The 25,248-nt window shown below is 47.9% G+C and overlaps 1 protein-coding gene across 3 annotated transcripts in view; it reads right to left on the bottom strand.

The window, feature by feature from the left end:
* Positions 1-25,248, bottom strand: part of DOCK5 (dedicator of cytokinesis 5) — a 95,535-nt gene that overhangs the window by 15,476 nt on the left and 54,811 nt on the right. For 2 of the 3 annotated variants that reach the window (XM_088068457.1, XM_088068458.1), the window contains exons 22-45: positions 21,128-21,262; positions 20,324-20,435; positions 19,972-20,042; positions 18,640-18,746; positions 17,728-17,864; positions 16,956-17,051; positions 15,723-15,821; positions 13,533-13,627; positions 12,920-12,998; positions 12,622-12,722; positions 11,798-11,856; positions 11,193-11,347; positions 9,976-10,061; positions 9,361-9,517; positions 8,845-8,885; positions 8,650-8,740; positions 7,768-7,887; positions 6,683-6,772; positions 5,827-5,931; positions 4,396-4,537; positions 1,796-1,877; positions 1,521-1,605; positions 1,056-1,142; positions 448-624 (exon numbers count right to left, since the gene is read on the bottom strand). In XM_088068457.1, coding sequence (XP_087924583.1) covers positions 448-624; positions 1,056-1,142; positions 1,521-1,605; positions 1,796-1,877; positions 4,396-4,537; positions 5,827-5,931; positions 6,683-6,772; positions 7,768-7,887; positions 8,650-8,740; positions 8,845-8,885; positions 9,361-9,517; positions 9,976-10,061; positions 11,193-11,347; positions 11,798-11,856; positions 12,622-12,722; positions 12,920-12,998; positions 13,533-13,627; positions 15,723-15,821; positions 16,956-17,051; positions 17,728-17,864; positions 18,640-18,746; positions 19,972-20,042; positions 20,324-20,435; positions 21,128-21,262 — 2,509 coding nt within the window. The remainder of the gene's footprint in view (positions 1-447; positions 625-1,055; positions 1,143-1,520; positions 1,606-1,795; positions 1,878-4,395; positions 4,538-5,826; positions 5,932-6,682; positions 6,773-7,767; positions 7,888-8,649; positions 8,741-8,844; positions 8,886-9,360; positions 9,518-9,975; positions 10,062-11,192; positions 11,348-11,797; positions 11,857-12,621; positions 12,723-12,919; positions 12,999-13,532; positions 13,628-15,722; positions 15,822-16,955; positions 17,052-17,727; positions 17,865-18,639; positions 18,747-19,971; positions 20,043-20,323; positions 20,436-21,127; positions 21,263-25,248) is intronic. The other variant, XM_088068459.1, reaches the window with a different exon arrangement.

Here is a 25,248-nt window from a genome sequence, read left to right as displayed (position 1 = left end):
TGCAAACCTGCCCTCTGCTCTTTTCTGCTCCTGTCCAAGCTGTGCACGCCCAGTCCCAGCAAGGGCTGTGTCTGGGACAGCTGGAAGTGGAACTGATCCTGTTGGGTCCTGCCCAAGACTTCCTCAGCACAGAGGAACAGAAGAAGTCACACAGTCTTGTGTCCTCCTTTAAGGACCAGGCTGATCCGAGCCCCATCCAGACTGGCCTTGGACACTTCCAGGGATCCACAGCTGCTCTGGGAATTCCGTCCCAGCCCAGAATTCCTTCCCAATATCCCATCTGACAGTTTGAAGCCATTCCCTGTGTCCCATCCCGCCATCCCTTGTCCCCAGTCCCTGTCCAGCTCTCCTGGAACCCCTTCAGGCCCTGCAAGGGGCTCTGAGCTCTCCCTGGGGCTCTCCCTGCTCAAGGTGAGCTCTCCAGCCCTGCAGAGGATGTGCCCAGACCTTTTCATAGTTGGTGTAGCCGCCCATGACGGCAGGGTCCACGATGCCGTTGAGCAGCATGGACAGGGGGTGCACGGGCAGGCTCCGGTCCCACGTGTGCTGCTGGACAATGTTAGTGATCTTCTCGTTGGTGAACTCCATGGTTTCGATGGCATTCTCGAGGGGGCTGATCTCCTCCTGAGGGAGGGAAGAAACAGAATGAATCTTCTGTAGAGTCACAGAATAAGCCTTTCAAACCTTCATTCCGTTTTAAGGAGAAATTGTTCCCTGGGAGGGTGGGGAGGGGCTGGGATGGAATTCCCAGAGCAGCTGTGGCTGCCCTTGGATCCCTGGAAGTGCCCAAGGCCAGGCTGGAGCAGCCTGGGACAGGGGGAGCTGTCCCTGCCATGGCAGGGGTGGCACTGGATGATTTTAAGCTCCTCCCAACCCAAACCAGTCTGGGATTCTATAGTTCTGTGATTTATTCCTCTCCACTGAGTAAGAAACTAAATAATTTGCTTTTATCTGTGCCACATCCAACAGTGCAAGGACTGGCATTCCCAAGTGTTCCAAGGCTTTATTCAATGGGGATTGGAGAGGAGGAGATCCAGCCCCAGTGGAGAACTCACCGTCGTGACCTGTTTGACCTCAAACCACTTGAGGATGCCCGGAAAGGAATAAGCTGTCGTGTAGGTTGTCCTTTCTATCCACATGTTCTGCTCAGAGAAGGAAAATAAAAGGATATCTGAGATGTAAGGGAAATATTGGTCTTGCAACTCAACTCTCTCCTGAGTGGAATGAGGCTTCCAGAACAAGCTGGCAGGAATTCCACGGCCATTCCCACCTTCCCTGGCTGGGATGGAGACCCACACTGGGCTCACACAGCACCACGTGGGTGGATTTCCGATGGAAGCTGGATGTTAAAATTCCAGCTGTGGAGCCCCTTGGCATCACCCCCAACCTCAGGTGGAGACTGCAATTCCCTTTGTGCCTCCTGCTTTTTTAATTCCCAAGCTCCGTGGCCACAGGGAGAGGGAAAAGGTGAGTCTGGTCAAAATGCCACCGACAAAACAAACGAAAGGCAAAGGACTCACAGCAAACTCATTGTCTGGATCCTTCTCTCCTTTCCTGATGGGTCTGGAGTGGGTGAATTGCTGCACCTCGTTGGCTCTGTAGTAGCTGGGAAGAGGCAGAGTAAAAAGGTGATTTTTCTCATCTCCCATCCTCCTCACTTGAATGTTCAAGTAGCTCCCCACGGTTTGTGGGGAGGAATTTATGGTTTACATGAGGCATGGAGGCACAGCACCTCGTGCCCAGGTTAGCGGGGAAAACTCAAGCAAAATAGTGAGGGAGGAGAAAAATAAATTACTTTAAGATCTGTTCAGGAACAGGTTTGTCTTTGTAATGAGGTGGCAGGTTCATCACAGGCTTTACAATGAAGCACTGCACATCTGAGCAGCATGGGTTAAGGATGAAAAACTAGGAACCCTTTTGGGAAAACAGGAGAGGGAGAGAAAAACCCTTCCTGCTTCCATTGTCAGACTTTTCCACAACTCCCTGTGTTCTTGTTAAGTGCTTTCCTTCAAACCTGGCTAATTCATCACCCATCACAGACATTATGCTGCATCTTGTAGGCTCCTTGTGAATTAAAAACCCAAAAAGAAAAGGACTTTATATACATAATATATAAATACATCTAATATATAGAAAATATATATGTAAATATATATTATATACTTCCAAATATTTCTATTATATATACTTATATTTATATTATACATTTATATAATATAAACAAACATATAATATATAATAGATATTATATATTATATTAAAATATTTATATATAATATATATAATATAAATATATGTATAAATACAAATATATACACAAATATATAAATATAAATAAATAAATAAACAAATATATCTATATATTTGTATATATAAAAATATAAAAGTAATAATCCCAGAATGGTTTGTGCCACCTCCTGCCATGGACAGGGACAACTTCCACTATCCCAGGGTCTGTCCAGCCTGGCCTTGGACACTCCCAGGTGCTGCAATTCCCTGGTGAAAATGCCTGGGAATCCTGGGCACCACTGATTTCTACTGTGGGAGACCTGAAAAAAGGGCAATGGGGTTCTGTGGATGCTTCTGGCTCTCCTCTCACCCCACAGTTTTTTACCAGAGGCTGCAGCTCCTTCCCTCCCACTTTTTAGATTCATGAAACCAACTGAACAAAGGAATTGCTTCATCCTCAACTTTTGCACCTGTGAATAACGACAGGCGTCAAGAAATCTTATTAATTGCATCCCCAAGCACAGCAGCTTATGTTCCATCAAAATTCTGCTTTAAGGACTGTGCTGAGGCTTTACAGGAGCAAAAACCTGTCTGGAAAAGCAAAGCTTAGCCAAGGTGCTCAGGAGATGATTTCCTGAGTGAGTGTCCTGCCCTCTGAGGTGGCAGTGGGGGGCTAAGGCAGCCCCCACACATCCTTTAATTCACTGAGGCTGCTCTGAGGAGTATTTTGAGAGCCCAAGTCACCCTGCCCGCAGAGAGGAGCCAAAGCTGAGTCCAAAAGCACACAGCCATGTTAGCTCAGGCTCAGAGCCCCAGCTGATGAATTCTGTGTCAGGCTCAGTGCCCCAGCACAGCTCCCAGTGCCCAGATGGGGCAGGGAACCTCTGAGGCTCAGCACAGCTCACCTGGCAGCCCCAAAACATTATTACCAAAAAATGAACGAGGTATTTTGTCATAAAAGAGCAGAAAAAACAACCTAAAGAAATAAAAAAGAGCCTGAGGCAATGGAGGTTAAAGGAGCCTGAAAGTTAAAGCAACCCCAGAAGCAGCAAGGTCTGCCTAACACAACAGAGATCTGGGCACTCCTCATCTACTCAGGAAGTGTTTGTGGGAGTCCAAGGAGAACCTGTCCCAAATCCAAGCCCTGCAGCTGCTCTCTCCATCCCAGGGCTGTGCCAGAGTCCCGGAACCCAACACCCCCAAACCTTTGGGACGGTTTAGATCTGCATCCAAATTCTGCAGCTCGGGTTCAGAAACATCAGAACAAACACAAACAGATGCAAAGGAAGCAGCTGAAACAAAGCAGCAACAGAAGAGGCATTTTTGATACCAAGTTTGGTCTTGAATGGATTTTAATTTCCTATGTGGATTCAGCGCTTGGCAGCAGGATTGCAGAGGAGCATCTGCTAGCACTGCCTGGGCTGGGCCTCTGTGCACAGGGTTTGAGGGCCAAAATGGACCTGCAGATCCTCCAGCCTGGCCTGGTGAGCACAGGCTGGAAGCCCAGGAATTTGGTTTTCCTGGCATGCATCCTCCAGGAGCCACAGACTGAAATCTCTGGCAGGAATCTGGAGCATCTCCACTGGCTCACACAACTCAGAGGATCTTAAGGCTGGTGGGGAGCTTGGGACACAGCTTGGAATCCCACCAGCAAGGGGGAAAATAGGAATTAAAAAATAGTTAGGGCTCTGAACCCAACAACTTTCAGTGACATCATCACTTCACACTTTTTACAAAGGGACTTTCAGGGGAAAAAAACCACACAAACCCCAGCACTTCATAAATGCTAATGGAGTGTGAGGAAGAAGGGAATACCCTTCACTTTTCATCCCACTTTCACAGGCTGCATTTCACATCTTTCACCCAGAAATACCCAGCTGGGTCCCCACATGGCCAGAGCAGTCAGCACCACCTGCGTGAGAACACGGGAAATCCTCCCTACAATCTGCTCCTCATCCTGACAGCAACTTGTTTAACTCTGACAGCGCCAAGCAGCCTTTAAATCCACCCTTACAGCTCTGGACAGCCCCATTTTCACACCCAGGGCCAGCCTGGAGCAAGAATCCCCTCACTCATCGCTCATCGTTCCTGCTGTTCACCAGCTGCCTTCTCGTGGCGAAGAGGCAGCTCTGGGCTGCACCAAAATGCCCCAAACCCAAAAGATACACTGTTTGGGGGAAGCCTTGATCTCCTCTGCTGGAGGGGCTGTGCTGGTCATCTTCTCAGCACTGGGGAACTGGGTCAGCAGCTTCAGGTTAAAATCCTCCCTCCGCTCATACTCCTTGCCACGGTAGATGAACATCTTGTTCTGTGGGCAGAAGGAAAAGGGAATTAAAATTCAACAAAGTAGTGGGACAGAGCACTCCAAATCTGACCCCCAGAGCTGGTTTAGGGGAAGGGTTGATCCCAGCTGGACAGAAAAGGTGGAAGAAGGAACATGAGCTGGAATGAGGGCACAGCAACTCCCAGGAGCCAGGCCTGGCAAGGAGAACCTCAGATTTGTCTAAAAAAATCCATTGCTCCACAGAGAATCATCAAACAGAGTTGGAAAGGAGCTTTTAAAGGCCACCTGCAACGAGCAGGGACATCCTCAAGCAGGTGCTGATGGCCACACAAACACATCCCAGAGTCAGTGAGCTGCTCACACCTCCCAGCACTCACAGGTTCAACACAGGCAATCTCAGCCAGGAGCTGGGTTTTAGTAACAGAATAAATGTGCCAAGAAATTCCTAAATACAGGGACCTGCCTGCCAGCCCCTGCTGGGACCTCTCTGAGGGGTGTCCCTGGGCACAGGTGCAAATTTTACCTCCACCCACAATGTCCAGTTTTGCTCTACACACCCAAAACCAGACCATGGCTGATTATTTTTCCACCTAGCAGTGGTTTCTGGAAGGGATGGGTTCCAAAACATGACTTGGAGTTGAAAGCTTTCCATGCCATCTCCTCACACAGTTCTAACTTAATACTCTTCTCATTTAAGCCTGGCTTCCGCTGAAGACCAGAATTTCAAACAGTTCCAGTCTGAGAAGGTAAAATGGACCTGGATTTTAAATAACAGGAATATTTTCAGCCTTGTTGACCCTGGATCTGAGTTATTTCCGTCCTCCACACAGGTCCAGCAGTGCTCAGCTGCTTAAATAAGAAGCATCTTTGCACTTGAATTCTTTTGTGTGGGACAAACTCTCTGATCACTGAAATTATCCCTGTCCTGAAAATTTGGTTGGTTGAGGCTGAAAAGCAATGGGATAAATTCTTAACAGGCTGAACATTTTCTAACAGCAACAATCACATTCCAGAGGGAGCACAAATATGAAAGGTAAATTCTGTTTAAATCCATAGAAGAACTTATCAATCATCTAAAAAACCTATTTATTGTAACACCCCAAACCCACTCGAGCTGGTAACACACAAAATTTCATCTCCGACTCGTCTCTTTTTAGACTCTGAAATGCTCTGAAACACTCCTGGGATTTAGATCTGTCAGTGCCACTGCAAGAAAAAAAGAGTTTGGCACTGAATTTTCTTGGAAGCTCTGCAAAAGTTGTGACTTTTAGGGTCTCCAGCACTGCAGAGGTTGGGTGGGGAAGGACCCTTACCCGCAGGAAAGAGGGAAAACCCTGTCCATAGTATCCCACAGCAAAGTACTCGGGCTGAGGTCTCATGGCCTTCATGATATTCTCATAAAAAGTAGCTCTTTTTTTCTGGAAAAGAAAACAACACCACACTTTCACTTTGGAATACTCCAGGACACTGCCAGCTCACATTCCCAGGAACAATTCCTGATCTCTGAGCTCTGCCCTCAGAACACACTTCACAATTGCTTTTTTGATGCAGTCTCTCATCCTTATCTATTTACTTGATTAAATATTTGCTTTGTCTGGGCCTGAACCAACTTTATTTCCTGGTCTGCAGACATGAGAACAACGCCATGGCTTTTAGGATTCCAGGATACTTGAAATCCTTCACTGTGGGAAAACAAATGAAATATAAATATATTCTGAAAGTGAGCAGACACAAATGGTGACAAATGTCAGAGAACTGGCAGAAATAAAACTGGGCAGATGATTCTGCTATGAAAGAACATAAAGACCATCTGCTTCCATCCTTAACCACTAAAAAGCAGAATTCAGAGCCAAGAGGATTCTATAGCTGTGTTCATGCCCAGCACTTTTACCACAGAAATAATAAGGTGATGAGATTTATGGAGCCTGAAAACACACCTTGGCTGTTCCTTCACTTGGTTAAAATCAAGAATTCTAAACATCTGCACAATGCATTATCATGCTAATTAGAAATGATAAAAATATTTATTCTACTACTAACCTCTACAAAGCCATGGAGTTAAGTTGGTTTGTTTGTCTTTAACATGAATTTATTTTAGGCTTATCCTGCTTGAACAGTATTAATTTAAGCAGTCAGCAGCCTCCTGGAAATGGAGAAAAAAAGCCTTACCAGGAGATTACCAAGTCCCTCGTAGTCAAAGACCTTGTTTTCATACATGTCAGCCAACTCCTTGCTCAGCTGAATGGCTTTTTCCCACATCTCCAGGGAGGGTGAGGTCGGGCAGGAAGGGGAGGAAGAGCACAAGCAACATGAAAGACTCAGTTAAAAGCCTTCATTAGCGCAGATAGGTAAACAAAAATGCAGCTGATTTTAATTCAGGCACTCCTTTCATGCTCTGCCAGGTTTCCCTCAGATTCTGCTGTGCATTTTTCCTTTTGCAGGGATTGTTACAGTCATACAGATCTCGTGGTTTGGAGATCTGAGAGTGAGTTACAAAGCCAGGTCTCCACTGAGATCCTGACAGGACAAACGAGGCACTGGCAGGAGGAATGACAGGTCTGAACAGCAGAGAGAGAAGCCCAGGAGATATTGGACAGGGGCTCCTTGGGTTTGTCTCATCATGGAATCATGGAATTTGGGTGGAAAGGGACCTGTAAGCCCAGAGCCACCCCTGCCATGGCCAGGACACCTCTCACTGTCCCAGGCTGCTCCAGCCTGGCCTTGGACACTCCCAGGGACCCAGGAACAGCCACAGCTGCTCTGGGAATTTCATCCCAGCCCCTCACAGGGAGGAATTCCTTCCCAAGATCCCATCTAAATTCCCTTATTTCAGCTTAAAGCCATTCAGCCCTGGCAGAACCCTCTCCAAGGAGCAGCTCCCAGGAGAGCGCAGCCAGGGAAGCCTCTCTCCCTGCAATCCCAAAAACCTGAGCCACTCCCAGGGGCAGGAAGGAAAACACCTGCTCTGTTCCAATCTACCCAGAACCTTGGATAGCTTCACTTTCCAGACACTCTTTGGCCATTTTTTAATTCAGTTAATTTTATTAATTATTTAAATATCTTCAGACAAACACGTGCCCTGCTGATGGCAGAGCTGGGATTCCCATCAAAATCCCAGCCTGTTGTGGAACCACATCTGCTTTTACCCTTTTAACCAAGCCCTGCCACAAGCCCTGAGCCAAGAATCCACCAGTAAGGAAAGCCTAAATGCAAACCAAAGCGGATTTGCTGTAGGAACAGGGTGAGACTCTCACCTTGCCCCTGTCGAAGAAGGAGATGATCTCCTGGTAGAGTTTCTCCTTGAGCTCCTGCTGGGAGTACACATAGTAGGTGTCCCTCTGCAGCAAGTGGGGGACACAGGGCTTCTCTGACCACTGGAACAGGGAAAAAGGCAAAGGTGAAAGAACTGGAACATTTCCAGAGAAATTCTTACAGTGGGTGACTCAAATCTCTCATTGCTGCAGGAGGATGTAACAAACTGATGCTAATAATTACTTTACTTTTATCATTATTATTTAATTATATAGTATTTATTATAATATATTTATGTAATTCATTGTAATTATATATCAATATATTAGTATTAATATAACTATTAATATATTTCTATTAATTCATTATAATGATATATATAATATTATTTCTATAAATTTATTATTTCTATTATTATTCATTCTAATGAATAATTATTTGTTTATATATTATTTTAGATATTTTACTATATACAATTCTTATATATTATATGTACGTCATTTCTCATTACAATTATTATATTTTATATGTCTATTACTGTTTCTCATTATATGTAAATATATAATTATATATAATTATATATTTTATGTATAAAATATATATACATATATAAAACTATATACATATATATTTTATATAAAATATAGTTATATGTATAAAATATATACAAAATATATAAAAATCTCTATAAATATCTAAAAATATAAATATATATAAATATCTAAAAATATATAATATTTTGCTGCAGAATCTGCATGACTCTGACACCCCTCAATGACCACTGGTACCTACATGATTCAAAGTCACATTAAATACAGAAAACAAAAAGCAATTTGATTATTCTGAGTTGTTTGTGCCTCATTTCACTCCAAACCCTGGAATACCTGGAGCAGCTCAGCGTGCAGGAGCAGGGTGTAGGCAGCCTCGGTGAAGTTCTCACAGTCTGAGTGCAGGTCCCTGAGTTTGTACAGATACCTGAACAAGGCAAAAGCAATTCCTCGATGGGAAGGACTCCTGTATCCAAGGGACCACCGAGGGGAAAAAAGGTTTTTCCAGGCTCTTGGAGGGACACAGCCTACCTGATGTAAATGTCCTCTCGCTTCTTCTCCTTGTAAAAATTCTGCCAACAACAGAAAATGTCAAACATTGGCAATGTAGAGCACCACAGAGCTGCAGAATTATCTCTAGACAGAGTGGTTTTAGGTATTTCAGGGATATTTGCTGTCATTTTGGCAGCTCAGGTGGATCCAGCCTTTCATACTGGGGGGCACCAGCACCGCCAAAAAAGGGACAGATCAGAGAAATCACTTGTCTCAAGTGGGAACAGGGATCCCAACCATCAGCCAGGCATCTCCTCTGCCCGTGCTCCAGGCTTCCAGATTTTGGACTCTCCATCTTTCTGTGCTTATTGCTCTGGAGCCTGACTTGGGCACATCATTAACCAAAAATGGCAGGAGGAATTCATTCAAATCCTCCCCTTGATCAAAAACAATCCCAAGGGGGTCTAGAAAAGCCCAGGGGTCCTCAGCCCATTGGAGAGGTCCCCAGCCCAGGGGAGGGGTCCCCAGCCCAGGGGAGGGGTCCCCAGCCTGTACCAGCACGTTGACAGTGCAGCTCATGCGGTTCTCCTTGCTCTCGTCATGCATGATGGTCCGGTAGTCCAGCAGGTTCTCCAGGAGGCTGCTGACCAGCAGGGCAAACACCTCTCCCGGGGCTGACAGGTACTTGTGCTTCCTGCAGTGCTCCAGGAGCCTGTGGGGACACCCGAGGGAACTCAAGGGAAAGAGGATTTCACTGTGAATTACCCAAACACTTGTTCCTGGATGAGCACTCAGTGCTGGACACGCACACCTGAGATACCCAGCTCAGGCGGGGCAGGTTGGTCAAAAAAATTGAGTTTTTGTTGCTAAAAGCTCCAGTTTTGATGTAACTTTGAGCCTGCTCTTCCACTTGTAGACCCCTCGCCGGTTTGGCAGCTGACTCTGAATTCCAGCTCCAGTTTAGGGCAGTTAGAAGTGCAGAATAAACCCCTCATTTTTGGGCGATCAGCCCCAGAACAGCTGCACAGCACTAAGATCACAGCAGCTGCACCAGCTCCCTGCTCACTGGAATAATTAATGAGTTAGGGCTTCTTTACATTAGAAAAGCAGCCCAATAAAGGGTAAAAAAAAAGATATAAGAAGAGCCTGCAGGTGCTTTATAAAACTCACAGTTTCTCCAGCAGGACCTTGTACTGCTCATCCCCTCGGCCCCCCTCCACCTCCTGGTCCAGCTTGGTGATCAGCTCGTTTTCAAACTGGAAAGGCAAAAATAGAAACCCCCAATCAAGCAGAGAGCAGCTCTCGGGAGCAGGGGCTGGGACCAGAACAGCCTGAGCTGCTCCTGACCCAGCACAAGAGTAAAAAGCCCAAAATGACAAGGTTGGAGCAAGGAAATGCAAGGCCTCCCTGTCGCACCCCTCCCAGCCTGGTGTAATTAAGCAAGCACAGAATCCTAATATTTGATTCTCTGTGGAGTCACAGGGGATTTATGTTGTTATTGTAAAGGGAAATAAATAGCTAAAATGACATTTGACACCCTCTGTGGGTCTTCAAATGGCTTCCCAGTTTAGAGGTGGGCACTGACACCTCTGCAAATGCAGGGAAGGGTGAAGAAAGGAGAATTCAGGGATTATCAAAGTCATGGAAAGGCTCAGTCAGGACAGATCTGAGAAGTTCTGAACCCTCCAAACCCCAGGGACTTCCCCAAGGGGTTTGGCACAATTTTAGGTAGGGATTTTTTTTTGTTTTGTTTTGTTTAAATATTCTATTTTTCTTTTGCCCTATGGACAATGTGGAATATTTGTAGTGAATATACCAGTATTGTGTATATATTGCAAACGCATGTATTGATGTACTATTCTATATTAATATTATATTTTATATATAATATATATCTATATATATTTTAGTATTATTTTACTATATATATTATGTATAATATAAACATATGTATCTGTATATTTATATATTTATTCTATATATAAATATTTATATAATATTTATATTTATATGTTCATATATTAGATATTTATACATTTTATATATTTAGTGTATTTATATATTATATATATTATTTTATATTAATATAGAACAAATATACTAGTACATTATATATAATACTGTATATATAATATTATATATTAAAATATGGTGTCTTTTTTCCGTATTGTAAAAAAGATACCTATATATTTCATATTATATTGTATTAAATACCTATATGAGATTTTTTATATAAGATATATTTATATATTTTATATATGACATATTTATATATAATACATATATAATAATATATATTATATTTTTATATATTTAATATAGATATAAATATAGATATAATATATAAATATAATTAATATATATGTTGGTTATATGGCATCCCTTACCTTGTGGAAGTTCCCGTTCCCACTGAAGTTGAACTCACACTGCATCATGTCAAAAAAAATGGGAATAGTCGCTTTCCTCAGCTCAGGCTCTGGGACCAGGGTCACCTCCAGGATTGGCCCCACCATTGCTGGGATGAATTTTATTTTGTGAGGACCTGCAAGAAATTTAAAATCAAATACATCCGGTGGCAGGATTTGGATTTCTCGATGTTTAAGCACCTTATTCACACAACATTCTGCTCAGAGTGTGGATTTTACTTAAGGAAGAAATACCAGGTTACAACTCCAAAATTCAGGAATAGCCCAAGGAAATAATTGAGCTGAATTGTAAATCTCAAGAAAAGGCTCTCTAAAAAATCCCACTCATCCTTTACATGGCAGAAAATCCTTTAGAGGGAATCTAAGAAATTATCTCAGCAGCTGATGTGAGGAAAAAAAATCAGCTTTTCCAAGTTATTCACCGGAAAAAGAGGTTTTTGTGTGCTGAAATGGCTGAACTAGAAGTGCATTTCCCCACATTAAATACATGCAGCTTTTATAAGGAAATAACGGATCTGAAAGCCAGTTTGAGAGCTGGAATAGATAATTCTTTAGCTGGAACTCACCCAGGTTATACCACGTATCCCTGATTTTGAAGCCAATTTCTTTCCTCATGTCCCCATACCTAGAAAAAAGTATTAAAAGGAAGAGGTGAGAAAGGCACAAACAGTGAAATGATTCTTGGAATGAAGATCCTTGAAGAAGTGAACGGCAAAACCACAAATGTTCACGTCTTGCTCTGACAGGGGACTGAATTCCCTGGGAATTCAGATCTCCTGAAAGCTGCAGCCCTGCTGCTCCCTGCAATTCCACCCCACTTTGGTTGGATTTGGATGTTTTTTCCTAAAGGCAATGCAGAAAGATTTCATTATCAGGCTTCTTCAAGCCACTTCTGCAGAAAAAAGGGGACAAATCCTAATAAAAGTCCCTGTCAAGATGCTCAGAGATATCCAGGCACCTGATTCCAAGGAAATGAAGAGGTTAAAAGCTGCTCAGAGACTAAAAATTGCTGGTTTGGGACTATGAATGGCTCTGAAAAATATAAAAGTAAAAGGTGGGGGACTAAAAAGCCTGAGGGCTTTTAGGATTCCTCTGACCTACCTTCCACAAAGGCTGAGGAATTGCACAGGGGAATTTTGGGCATCATGACAACTTTTCCATTACAGACCTTCCAGTGGACAGAAGGTGCTAAAACAGTTCAAGATCTGCCTGGCCAAACTTAAAGCAGCCATAATTTACAGCCCTGTTATCTTGGCCTGGTCAGCTCTTTATCACCTTGCCTTTATCAGCATTTCCACAGCAGCTCCTCCCACCCTGGAGCTGCCTAGAACAGCCCAAACGGAGCCTCCAGACACCAAAAAAAAAAAAAAGGCCTGAAAGGTGAACTCACTTCTTGATGATTTTGTTGCGTTTGGCCTGAGAGAAGGTCTCCAGCTGGAGGGACTCGTGAGTGAGGAAGGCCACTGCCAGGTGGAAATAGTTATTCCAGAGCTGGGCGAGAGAAAGGAGATGAAAATGGCAAAAAGGAAAAGCAGCAATGGGCACAAAAAAAGCTGCCCATCCCCAAATGCAGAGCTCCCTCCATGAGGAGGGGAACCACAAGGAGCTGCAGCCTGCTAACAATGGGATTTCGGTGTTCTGTCAGCTCTGGGATCCATAAGAAAATCCAGAAAAAACAGGACAGTTACCTGGAGCTCAAAATGAGCTTGATCCAGGAAGAAGCGGTTGAGGACAGTGGTGAATTGGTTCACTGCCCGCAGGAAAACCCTGAAGAGATAAAAACATCAAATAAAGGTGATTCTGTAAACAAAATAAATGGCATTGCAGCTCTGGGTTTACAGTTCCCATGTGTAAGCTCAGGAGACAGCAACAGATGCTCCCAAAAAAGGCAGGAATTCCTCTAAATCAGGCAACATCCAGGCAAAGTTCTTCCCTGGTTTAACAGCCTCAAGCTGCATCGGGGAGGCTCAGGTTGGGTATCAGGGAAAATTTCCTCTCTGGAAGAGTGGTTAAGCATTGTCCAGTTCTGGCTTTAGGTTTTCCATGTGATTTCCCCAAAATCACAAAACAAGAGCAAAATGGTTTATCTGGCTGAAGCTGTAAAGGAGAGCTCGGGGCTCTCTGGGCAGCAGAGAGATTTCCAGTTCCACCAGTGGAAACACACAGCAACTAAAACTGGCTGAAAACTGATTTAAACCAGCCTGAAGTGGATGAAGGAAATAAAGCTCCTGGTGTGAGTCACCCTCCTATCAGGCCCAGGGAGGCTCCAAAGCCAGTCTTAAGCCAGGCTTAACCCTGTACCTGCTCTGCATCATGTTCATGACCATCCAGTCAGCTGCGTACACGTTCTTCCCAATCAGGTCCTTGAACATAATGAACGTTTCCATCAGGAAGTCCTGTTGGAAAAATAAAGCCCGTCAGGTCAGTAGTTCTGTGTCTGTGGAACTTCAGGGGGATGATGCTGTGACCTCATGAAATGCAAATGTTTGGGCACTGCGTTGATTAACGACCATGCTGATTGGCAATCGATGCCCTGCCTCGCCTAAGAGGGGTCTCTCACTGTGGGGGTGCAGCCCAATAATGAAATTATTCCTGACATCTCATCCATTCAGCTGCACAAGGAGAAATAATTGCACAGAATGCTGGTCTGTTTAATTAAATCTGTCTTCGCTGTTTTGCATTAAGTTGTGCTGGAGGGAGTCCTGTGCACGAGCTGGATTAGAGAGGAAAACCAATATTGCTTGTGCCCAAATCTCTGAGTGGTGACAATGCAACAGAATGATCTATAAAGCCTGAAATTACAATGTATTTTCACTGACTAATCAGTTAAATCTTTCCTGGTCCAGTTTAAGGACAGTGTAACATCAGAGATGTGATTTAGAATTATTCTACATTATCATAGAAAAGACACTTTTTGCACAGACATCCTCCAAACAAGACCTCAAACTTGGGAAAAACAAGGTTGAATTGCAGAATGAGGGAAAAAAAAAAGAAGGAAAATGAAAAGAGATGAGCAAAAGAAGGGAATATCAGGAATATTGATCTCCTCCTTGTGGTCTCAGCAGATACAAAAGCCACTCTGAGCTCTTAAATCAATTCCATTCTCTACAGCAGTACATTAATATTCAAAAATGAGAGGGACACAAAGAAGGTCACAGGAGGAGCCATCCCCTTGAAATGATCATCAGCAAAAAAATCTGTTAAGCTGAAAAGTTTGGGCTGAAGAATTGGCAAGATATTGATGGAGAAATGGAGCACTTGGTGCTGTCTCAGTAAAAATCCTTTTGGCATTATTAAATCAGAGCCTCATGGAAAGGGCTGGACTCGACATGGGCACCTTGAAGATATGAATTAACTCCTAAAAGTGCTAAACTAGCCAGGGAATGATGCCAAACCAGGGCTGGAAATACCAGCACAAGCAAACCCAATAATGAAGAACAAAAATAAAAGTAGTTATTGCAGTAAAACAGAATTTTCTGTTGGTATTAACAACTACCACACAACTACAAAGGAAAGTTTGCTCCTGTAGATTTAAAGGTGTACAAAAATCAGATCAGAAATTGTTATTTTCCATAACCATCCTGAAAATCTTCTCACTGGATGAACAATTCTAGAATTCCTGAATATGCCTAATTTTGGGTTTTTTTTCCCTTCCTTCCTTCTCAAGAAATCATTTGGGCAACTTAAAACCAGTCCTAAACCCACACAAAGCATGAGTGACCTGTAGATGGCTGTGTTGCTCCACGGTGGCTCAACAGCTGATTTTTGAAAGTGATTTTCTGTGAAATTCCGTAATTCCAACTGCACAGGGCAAAAAAACAGATTGCCTTGGCTCCCCAAACTGAATTCCAAACCTTCTGGTGGGTTTTGGTACAGGAAGAACACAACTCCAGGCCCTTCCCCAGCTGGTATTTCAATAAACAGCCACTCCTCAATTGCAAAATAAGGAATAAAGGGACAAAAAAAGCTCCAACAGTTCTTGTGTTGTGTCTTGCTAAAATACTAGTTTGGGCCATTTGGGGGAGTTTGGGGGAAAATCTGCTGATTTTAAGCAGAAAAACCCTTCAGAAATGTCATGTTTCACCTGGTTTCATACCCAAAGTTTTTCAGGATGTGAATTTTTAACATTTTGGGAACTTTTCTGCATTGCTGCCACTCAAGCAAGATTCAAGCATTTAATTAAACTTCATAGGGGAAAAGAATTGGATAAAGGTAATGGGCACAAAGTGAGAGCCAGGGAATTGCTTTTCTTTTCCCTTTTCTGCTTCCTGACTGGAATCAAACATTTTTTACCCATTAAAAATGTTTTTCCTCAATGCTGCAAATACTGAGTCCCCCTGATGCTCAGCAAGGGTGACACAAATAAATTCCCCAAAATTGTGGCACTGCTGCGGGCTTGATCACCCCAGCCTTGGCACAGAAACGGCCCCGCAGAGCAGAGTGTGCTGATGCTGGGTGGGCTGAGCTCATTCCCCAGCCAGGCTGACTTACGATGATGTCCTGCCTGGTTTTGAAAGTGTTGATGTAATGGCTGTAATGGAAATCATCCATCTGCCTCAGGATGGCTGTCATGCAGGCCACGAAAATCCCCTGGAATGGGAAAAACACAAAATGCTGGGTTATTTTCCTAGGTTAAGCGCTGTAACTCCTAAGTGTGGCACCTCAGTGTGACTTAATCAAACACCACTGATCAGAATCCTCCTTATCTATGTCCCGACTTCAACTTCAGACTGTTTGGTCCTCTAAACCTGTCAAGAATTCCTAAAATTCAAGCTTGAAATCTGGGTATTGCTTTCTTTCTCCCCATGGACTACAAAAGAAACACATCCTCCAAACATAGAATTTTATTTTGATATTGATCCACCCCATCAGATCTTGAAGTCTTTTTCCAAGCTGACTCTCTGATTCTCAGATTTAGCAGGGCCAGCTGCAATTCTCATGGGTGGTGCATTAAAGTGACCCCAGACTTAGCAAAAATCAGGTAAATCCCCAGCTCCTGGCTTTCCCATCCCTCTGTACACAAAATCCAGGGTGAATTACAGCACCCCAGCTGCCTGTACCCCCTCAGCTGCTACACAGGGGTCAGAAATGCCCCTGAGGGGGTCTCACCCCTCAGCATTTCATCCTCTTGAGCCCAGGTAACAAAACACAGCGAAGATCCTGTGCCAGGCACTGCCCTGACACAAAATTCTGTGCATAGGGGCCCAAAGGAAATGAAATCACCCCCAGTGACTCAGCTCAAAGTGGAGTAGGATAACCTGAACCCTAATCCTCAGAAAAACAGGAGCTACAGGCACAAAAGCCCCGCAGGGAAAGGAGAGATGAGTTCATCAGGCCACTGAGAACTCCAAGGGGAATGAACCCCCAAGTTAGGGAATGCTGGGAAGGGGGGGAGACAGGGAAAGGCACCCAGGGGAGTGAACCCTGCTGTTAAATGTGCTGGGGAAGAAGGGAGGGGCTTCCAGGAGAATGAACCCCACTGTTAAAGGTGCTGGGGAGGGAGGGAAGACAGGGAAAGGCTCCCAGGGGAGTGAAACCCACTGTTAAAGGGGGCTGGAGTCAGAGGGGAGGCAGGGAAAGGCTCCCAGGGGAATGAACCCTGCTGTTAAATGTACTGGGGAGGGAGGGAAAAGCTTCCAGGAGAATGAACTCCACTTGGTAAAGGTGCTGGGGAAGCGGGGGAAGGCGGGGGGAGGGGGGGGGGGGGGGGGGGGCGGCTCTCACGATGTGCGGGGACTGGCGGCTCATCCCGATCACCGTGCGGTTGACCCGGCGCAGCAGCCGCTCCATCATCAGCTGGGTGTGCAGAGCAGTGGTACCCTGGGGACAGCCAGCAAGGGACATCAGTGCTCGTTCCTCGGACACAGCCTGCCAGGGACAGCTCCCTGCGTGGGAGGACTGCCCTGGCAATGCCTCATTGTCATCAGGGGAAGCAGAAAAAGGAGATTTAAGTGCACAAGTTATCGATTCAAACACTCTGGGATTCACTTGGCAGAGAATTCACTCAATGGATCTGTCCCAGCTTCATCAGCTCATCCTGGGGCTTTCATTTGTTTTTTCTGAACAGTTCAAATAATCTGCTCACAGCCACTCTGAACAATTCCCACGGCCAGAGTGGGAAGTGAATTTTTCTGGCTGAACAGTGATTGTTGTCCCTATTCCACAGCAGAGAGAACGAGCGAGCTCCTCGTTTTTATACCATATAATACTGCTTTGACTTGCTCCAAATTACTGAACAAGCCACCAAAGCAGCTGGGATGACATTTTGGTCCCTAGAAAGGGAAGTAAATGCATCTAGAAGTGATAACAACTAATTCAGCCTTTCCTGGCTCCTTTTCAGGCAAAACCACTACAAAGAACTGCACAGCAAGGCATCACAATTTCTATAAATATCACAATTCTGACTCATTAAGGCATAAGTTGAGGATGTTTCTTTACTGTAACTTCTCAAAAGAAGAACTGAGCTGAGCTAGCACTCCTGAGAGTTCATGCTCACCACATCTTTGCGGTCCAGGACCTCCAGGACATTGCTCAGGAGCTGGGAGCTGGCCTCGTGGTCAGGCTTGCTGGAGTTGTCATCCAGCTGCCCACTGAGTTGATCTATGAGCAGGGGCAGGAGGGCATCTCTGCACTCTGCAAAGGGACACAGGGACAGAGCAGAGCCTCAGCATGCCCTGGACATGGGCTCCTGACAGGAGTGTCCTGCTCCTGATCCCATCCGGGACACCAGGACTTGCCTAAAGCCACTGGAGTTACAACAAAACGGACTGGATAGAGTCACATGAATCATGGAATCCCAGAATGGGCTGGGTTGGGAGGGACGGAAAAGATCATCTCATCTCCACCCCTGCCATGGGCAGGGACACCTCCCACTGTCCCAGGCTGCTCCAGCCTGGCCTTGGGCACTCCCAGGCATCCAGGGGCAGCCACAGCTGCTCTGGGAATTCCATCCCAGCCCCTCCCCACCCTCAGAGGGAGGAATTCCTCCCCAGTATCCCATCTAACCCCACCCTCTCGTTTATAAATTCTGCAAATTCCATCAAACAGCACACTCAGCTTCTCTGTCCCTCTAAATCCCCACCCTGGTTCAGGATCCCACATCTTGGGCACTGTAGAATGACTGAACAGCAAAAAACTCCTCCAGGTCTTCCATGGCAAGGAATGTTTCTAGAACTGGATTTAATGGTGGATTGCCCTGATAACTGGAATGTTTTTAGAGCTGGATTTAATGGTGGATTGCCCCAATGACTGGAATGCTTCTAGAGCTGGATTAATGGTGGATTGCCCTGATGACCGGAATGTTTCTAGAGTTGGATTTAATGATGGATTGCCCCTGTTGACTGGCAGGGGAACTCGTTTTGAAGGGCGTGTGGCCCCTGGCAGAACCCAAAGCCTTCTCATCACTCACCAGCCTGCTTGAACAGGTCACTCTCCACGATCTTGGTCAGGCAGTTCAGCTTCTGCCGGACCAGCTGGTTGTCAGGGATGCTCTGGATGAACTTGCTGAAGAGGACACTGTGGGCAGCCCAGAGGAAGCAGAGGGTCAGCATTCCCACCCAGCATCAGCCCATCCATCCCACACGGACACTGCCCTGCACCTGGGCCAGACACGGAATCACAGGATCCCAGAATGGGCTGGCTTGGAAGGGACTTAAAGCTCATCAACTCCACCCCCTGCCATGGGCAGAGACCCCTCCCCACTGGCCCAGGGTGCTCCAACCTGGCCATGGCCACTTCCAGGGATGCAGGAGCAGCCACAGCTTCCCTGGGAATTCCATCCAACAGGCAAATTACTACAGAGCCCTGAGTTATTTTCAAGAAACTCAGCACAGGACTTGGAAGTAAAACTGAGAAGTGTTCAAGAACTGCAGGCTTAAACCTCTTGAAATTAAGCTTTTATTCCAGGACACAGCAGGTGTATCACAAACCCTCTAAACAGGCACTGCTCTGTCCCTCCAGTGCCAGGCAGGATAATCACACTGGCTGTTACACCCAGGGAAAGCAGGAGTTTGGAAAGACTCATTTTGAACCGACCCAGCAACCCACAGGTGGAACTTGGAACAACCACAGCTGCTAAGGCACATCCTCCTTCCAGATGACCCCTTCATCAGGAGTGATGACTCACTCCAACCTGAGATTCCCGTAAAATTAAATTCCATGGACATTTGCTGCCTGTCTGCTGCTTCCCAGCAAATCACTTGTGTCAGGACATGGAGATGGGGCTGGGCAGCTCTGGTCAAAGCTCTGAGCACCAAAACCAGGAACCCACAGGGCTGAGAATTTCCTGGATAAACACAGCTTTTGGTTTCCCAGCTAAGGCTCTGCCTTAGCCACACTTTAAGAAGCATTCACCAAGAACCGGTGGAAACTTGTGCAAGATTTCAACACTTCACTGCCCTCAGATTTCGCTTTTCAGTAAAATCTCAAGGTGCCTGTAAGGATCCCAGAGTCCTAAAATGGTTTGGATAGGAAGGGAGCATAAAATCACCCAGCTCCACCATGGACAGGGACACCTCCCACTATCCCAGGTCACCTGTCTCACCTGGCCTCGGACACTCCCAGAATGAAAAATTGGGATGCACAGAATGCTCTGAACTCCACTGACTACCTTTCAAGCTCTACAAGCACTTCCTCGAGTCCATGCACCATTAACGAGAGTGGCTTTTTTTTAGCCAAGTTTCCAAAATTCTTCCCACCAGATGAGCTGGATTTAGAGGACAAACAAACTTAACACCGTTACCTGAGCTCAACGGGGTCAAATACCAGTTTGACATCATTGATGATGCTTGGCAAATACTTCAAAGCTGCCCCCTGAAAGAAGAAAGAAACTAAGGACATGAAATGCACGTAGGAAACAGCGTTTTTGTCAAAAGCAAATATGGGGACAACTGCAGAGAACTGGTTTAAAATCAAATTTATGCATCTGCAGAGCCTCCAGCCACCCCAGATGTGCAGTGCACAGTGGGAAAGGTGGAGGAGGAAGAGGGATTAATGGGTAATTCTCTCATTCTTTTTTTCTGGCCCAGCCCCTTCCCAACTGCACCAGTTGATCTAATTAAAGATTTTTACTTTTCCCTGGAAATCCTGCTCACCTTGATCTTGACAGCCTCCTCCAGGGGCCGATCCATGAGGATGTTGAAGGAGAGGAACAGCTGGCGAATTGCATCATTGAATTCATTCCCATCCTCACTTTTCCCATAAACACTGCAAAGAACAGGGCCAGTTACACACAGAAATCCAGCAGCTGAAACAGGATTTCATCCTGTGGAACAACATCTTAATGGCATCTCCCTCTACAAAGACATGGGGGTAAAAATGGAATTGGAGATTTTGCAGTCATTTCCTGCTGGAATCTGTTGTAGGGGGAAAATTGCATTTTTTAGGCTGCTACTGCAGCAAATTCTGCTTGAGTTCCCAGCATTAAACAGGAAAATAATCCAGAATGGCCAGAAATAATCCAGAATAAAGGGTTTCAAACCCTCACTGTGTATCTCTGGAAAGACGTTTAGAAACTGCAATTAAACCACTGTCATTGATTTTACCCCAACTGGAGAATAATTTAAGTGTCTGTGAATTTGTTTCTTAAAGTTTCTGAAAATGAGGAAGAAATTCCATTATTTGCTTCATAAAAACAAATATTTGGTTCTTTTTCAGCTCATCCATAACCTGCTTGCTGCATGCTAGGGGTGTCTAAAAGGTTTTTTTCTCTTTTCTAATCTGGTATTTTAATTTTTGCTCAACTAATTTGTTCCAGCCACAGACAAAAGGCAGAAAGATCCTCTTAATCAGTCAGTGATAGAGGATTTGGTGAAGAATATCCCCTTTAGTGATATTTACTTGAAGAAACTCCAGTGGGTTTCCCAGAGGAGGCCCAGGGAGGGAAGGGCTGAACCCACCTCAGGTACAATACCCGCGACTGTACGATGAATCTAAACAGGTATTTCAGGGCTTTCAGGGCTGCAAAGAGCAGCTCTGTCTTGCTGGAGTCCTCAGCATTCCCCACGTAGCAGTTCAGGACTTTGGTGAGTTTCCTTTGGAGATAAAACCAAGAGGGGAACTGATACAGGCACGGCTCAGTTCAGAGAGGAATTGCAGCCCCCAAAACACCAGAGCTCCACCTCACAGCCCATTTCCTCCTGAAATCGTGGGCTGAAAGGCTACAGATTCTACACTCTCACTCTGCTTTTTTCTACCCTACAAGGAGCAGTCCAGGAAGCTGCAAAACCCATTCGCAGGGAAACGGGCTGAGGCCTTCTCCCCATGTGAGAATTGCCAGGTGTGGAGCAGGAGACAAGAAAATAGTGTGGAAGCACTGATTGCAGCGAAGGGAAGGTGCGGGAAGGGAAGGTGCGGGAAGGTGCGGGAAGGTGCGGGAAGGGAAGGTGCGACAAGGTGCGGGAAGGTGCGGGAAGGTGCGGGAAGGTGCGGGAAGGGAAGGGAAGGTGCAGGAAGGGAAGGGAAGGTGCGGGAAGGGAAGGTGCGGGAAGGGAAGGTGCGGGAAGGGAAGGTGCGGGAAGGGAAGGTGCGGGAAGGGAAGGGAAGGTGCGGGAAGGGAAGGGAAGGTGCGGGAAGGTGCGGGAAGGTGCGGGAAGGTGCGGGAAGGGAAGGTGCGGGAAGGGAAGGTGCGGGAAGGGAAGGTGCGGGAAGGTGCGGGAAGGGAAGGTGCGGGAAGGTGCGGGAAGGTGCGGGAAGGTGCGGGAAGGTGCGGGAAGGGGCGGGAATGGGCGGGAAGGTGGGTGAAGGTGCGGGAAGGGAAGGGAAAGTGCGAGAAGGGTAGGTGCGGGAAGGGAAGGTGCGGGAAGGTGCAGGAAGGGAAGGTGCGGGAAGGGAAGGGAAGGGAAGGTGCGGGAAGGTGCGGGAAGGGAAGGTGCGGGAAGGGAAGGTGCGGGAAGGGAAGGTGCGGGAAGGTGCGGGAAGGTGCGGGAAGGGAAGGTGCGGGAAGGTGCGGGAAGGTGCGGGAAGGTGCGGGAAGGTGCGGGAAGGTGCGGGAAGGTGCGGGAAGGGAAGGGAAGGTGCGGGAAGGTGCGGGAAGGGAAGGGAAGGGAAGGTGCGGGAAGGGAAGGGAAGGTGCGGGAAGGGAAGGTGCGGGAAGGGAAGGGAAGGTGCGGGAAGGTGCGGGAAGGGAAGGTGCGGGAAGGGAAGGTGCGGGAAGGGAAGGTGCGGGAAGGGAAGGGAAGGGAAGGGAAGGGAAGGGAAGGGAAGGGAAGGGAAGGGAAGGGAAGGGAAGGGAAGGGAAGGTGCGGGAAGGGAAGGGAAGGGAAGGGAAGGGAAGGTTCGGGAAGGGAAGGTTCGGGAAGGGAAGGGAAGGGAAGGTGCGGGAAGGGAAGGGAAGGGAAGGGAAGGGAAGGGAAGGGAAGGGAAGGGAAGGGAAGGGAAGGGAAGGGAAGGGAAGGGAAGGGAAGGGAAGGGAAGGTGCGGGAAGGGAAGGGAAGGGAAGGGAAGGTGCGGGAAGGGAAGGGAAGGTGCGGGAAGGTGCGGGAAGGTGCGGGAAGGGAAGGTGCGGGAAGGGAAGGGAAGGTGCGGGAAGGTGCGGGAAGGGAAGGTGCGGGAAGGGAAGGTGCGGGAAGGGAAGGGAAGGGAAGGTGCGGGAAGGGAAGGGAAGGGAAGGGAAGGGAAGGGGAGGTGCGGGGAGGTGCGGGAAGGGAAGGGAAGGGAAGGGAAGGGAAGGGAAGGGAAGGGAAGGGAAGGGAAGGGAAGGGAAGGAAGGGAAGGGAAGGTGCGGGAAGGGAAGGGAAGGTGCGGGAAGGGAAGGTGCGGGAAGGGAAGGTGCGGGAAGGGAAGGGAAGGGAAGGGAAGGGAAGGGAAGGTGCGGGAAGGTGCGGGAAGGTGCGGGAGGAAGGTGCGGGAAGGGAAGGTGCGGGAAGGTGCGGGAAGGTGCGGGAAGGTGCGGGAAGGTGCGGGAAGGGAAGGGAAGGTGCGGGAAGGGAAGGGAAGGTGCGGGAAGGGAAGGGAAGGGAAGGGAAGGGAAGGGAAGGTGCGGGAAGGGAAGGGAAGGTGCGGGAAGGGAAGGTGCGGGAAGGGAAGGGAAGGTGCGGGAAGGGAAGGGAAGGTGCGGGAAGGGAAGGTGCGGGAAGGGAAGGTGCGGGAAGGGAAGGGAAGGTGCGGGAAGGGAAGGGAAGGTGCGGGAAGGGAAGGGAAGGGAAGGGAAGGGAAGGGAAGGGAAGGGAAGGGAAGGGAAGGGAAGGGAAGGGAAGGGAAGGGAAGGGAAGGGAAGGGAAGGTGCGGGAAGGGAAGGGAAGGGAAGGTGCGGGAAGGGAAGGTGCGGGAAGGGAAGGGAAGGGAAGGGAAGGGAAGGGAAGGGAAGGGAAGGGAAGGGAAGGGAAGGGAAGGGAAGGGAAGGGAAGGGAAGGGAAGGGAAGGGAAGGTGCGGGAAGGTGCGGGAAGGGAAGGGAAGGGAAGGGAAGGGAAGGGAAGGTGCGGGAAGGGAAGGGAAGGTGCGGGAAGGTGCGGGAAGGTGCGGGAAGGTGCGGGAAGGTGCGGGAAGGGAAGGTGCGGGAAGGGAAGGTGCGGGAAGGGAAGGGAAGGGAAGGTGCGGGAAGGGAAGGTGCGGGAAGGGAAGGGAAGGTGCGGGAAGGTGCGGGAAGGGAAGGGAAGGGAAGGGAAGGTGCGGGAAGGGAAGGTGCGGGAAGGGAAGGGAAGGGAAGGGAAGGGAAGGGAAGGGAAGGGAAGGGAAGGGAAGGGAAGGGAAGGGAAGGTGCGGGAAGGGAAGGTGCGGGAAGGTGCGGGAAGGGAAGGTGCGGGAAGGGAAGGTGCGGGAAGGGAAGGGAAGGGAAGGTGCGGGAAGGTGCGGGAAGGGAAGGGAAGGTGCGGGAAGGGAAGGGAAGGGAAGGGAAGGGAAGGGAAGGGAAGGGAAGGGAAGGGAGGGAAGGGAAGGGAAGGGAAGGGAAGGGAAGGGAAGGGAAGGGAAGGGAAGGGAAGGGAAGGGAAGGTGCGGGAAGGTGCGGGAAGGGAAGGGAAGGTGCGGGAAGGGAAGGGAAGGTGCGGGAAGGGAAGGGAAGGTGCGGGAAGGTGCGGGAAGGTGCGGGAAGGTGCGGGAAGGTGCGGGAAGGTGCGGGAAGGGAAGGGAAGGGAAGGGAAGGGAAGGGAAGGGAAGGTGCGGGAAGGGAAGGTGCGGGAAGGGAAGGGAAGGGAAGGGAAGGTGCGGGAAGGGAAGGTGCGGGAAGGGAAGGTGCGGGAAGGTGCGGGAAGGTGCGGGAAGGGAAGGGAAGGGAAGGGAAGGGAAGGGAAGGGAAGGGAAGGGAAGGGAAGGGAAGGAAGGAGAAGGGAAGGGAAGGGAAGGGAAAGGAAGGGAAGGGAAGGTGCGGGAAGGGAAGGGAAGGTGCGGGGGAAGGGAAGGGAAGGTGCGGGAAGAGAAGGTGCGGGAAGCTGCGGGAAGGTGCGGGAAGGGAAGGTGCGGGAAGGGAAGGGAAGGTGCGGGAAGGTGCGGGAAGGGAAGGTGCGGGAAGGGAAGGGAAGGTGCGGGAAGGTGCGGGAAGGTGCGGGAAGGGAAGGTGCGGGAAGGGAAGGGAAGGTGCGGGAAGGGAAGGTGCGGGAAGGGAAGGTGCGGGAAGGGAAGGGAAGGGAAGGGAAGGGAAGGGAAGGGAAGGGAAGGGAAGGTAAGGTGCGGGAAGGGAAGGTGCGGGAAGGGAAGGGAAGGGAAGGGAAGGGAAGGTGCGGGAAGGGAAGGTAAGGTAAGGGAAGGGAAGGAAGGGAAGGAAGGGGAAAGGAAAGGAAGGGAAGGGAAAGGGAAGGAAAGGAAAGGGAAGGTGCGGGAAGGAAAGGTGCGGGAAGGGAAAGGTGAAAGAAGGAAAGGAAGGAAGGAAGGAAGGAAGGAAGGAAGGGAAGGAAAGGGAAGGGAAGGAAAGGGAAAGGTGCGGGAAGGGAAGGTGCGGGAAGGTGCGGGAAGGTGCGGGAAGGTGCGGGAAGATGCGGGAAGGGAAGGGAAGGAAAGGAAAGGAAAGGAAAGGAAAGGAAAGGAAAGGAAAGGAAAGGAAAGGAAAGGAAAGGAAAGGAAAGGAAAGGAAAGGAAAGGAAAGGA

This window comes from Pseudopodoces humilis, chromosome 30 (genome assembly GCF_049639895.1).
Source record: "Pseudopodoces humilis isolate 2021_Gansu_Grassland_sample_001 chromosome 30, ASM4963989v1, whole genome shotgun sequence".
Lineage (NCBI taxonomy): Eukaryota > Metazoa > Chordata > Aves > Passeriformes > Paridae > Pseudopodoces > Pseudopodoces humilis.
The sequence above is the reverse complement of the archived record's forward strand: the minus strand, read 5'-3'. Positions and strand labels throughout refer to the sequence as shown.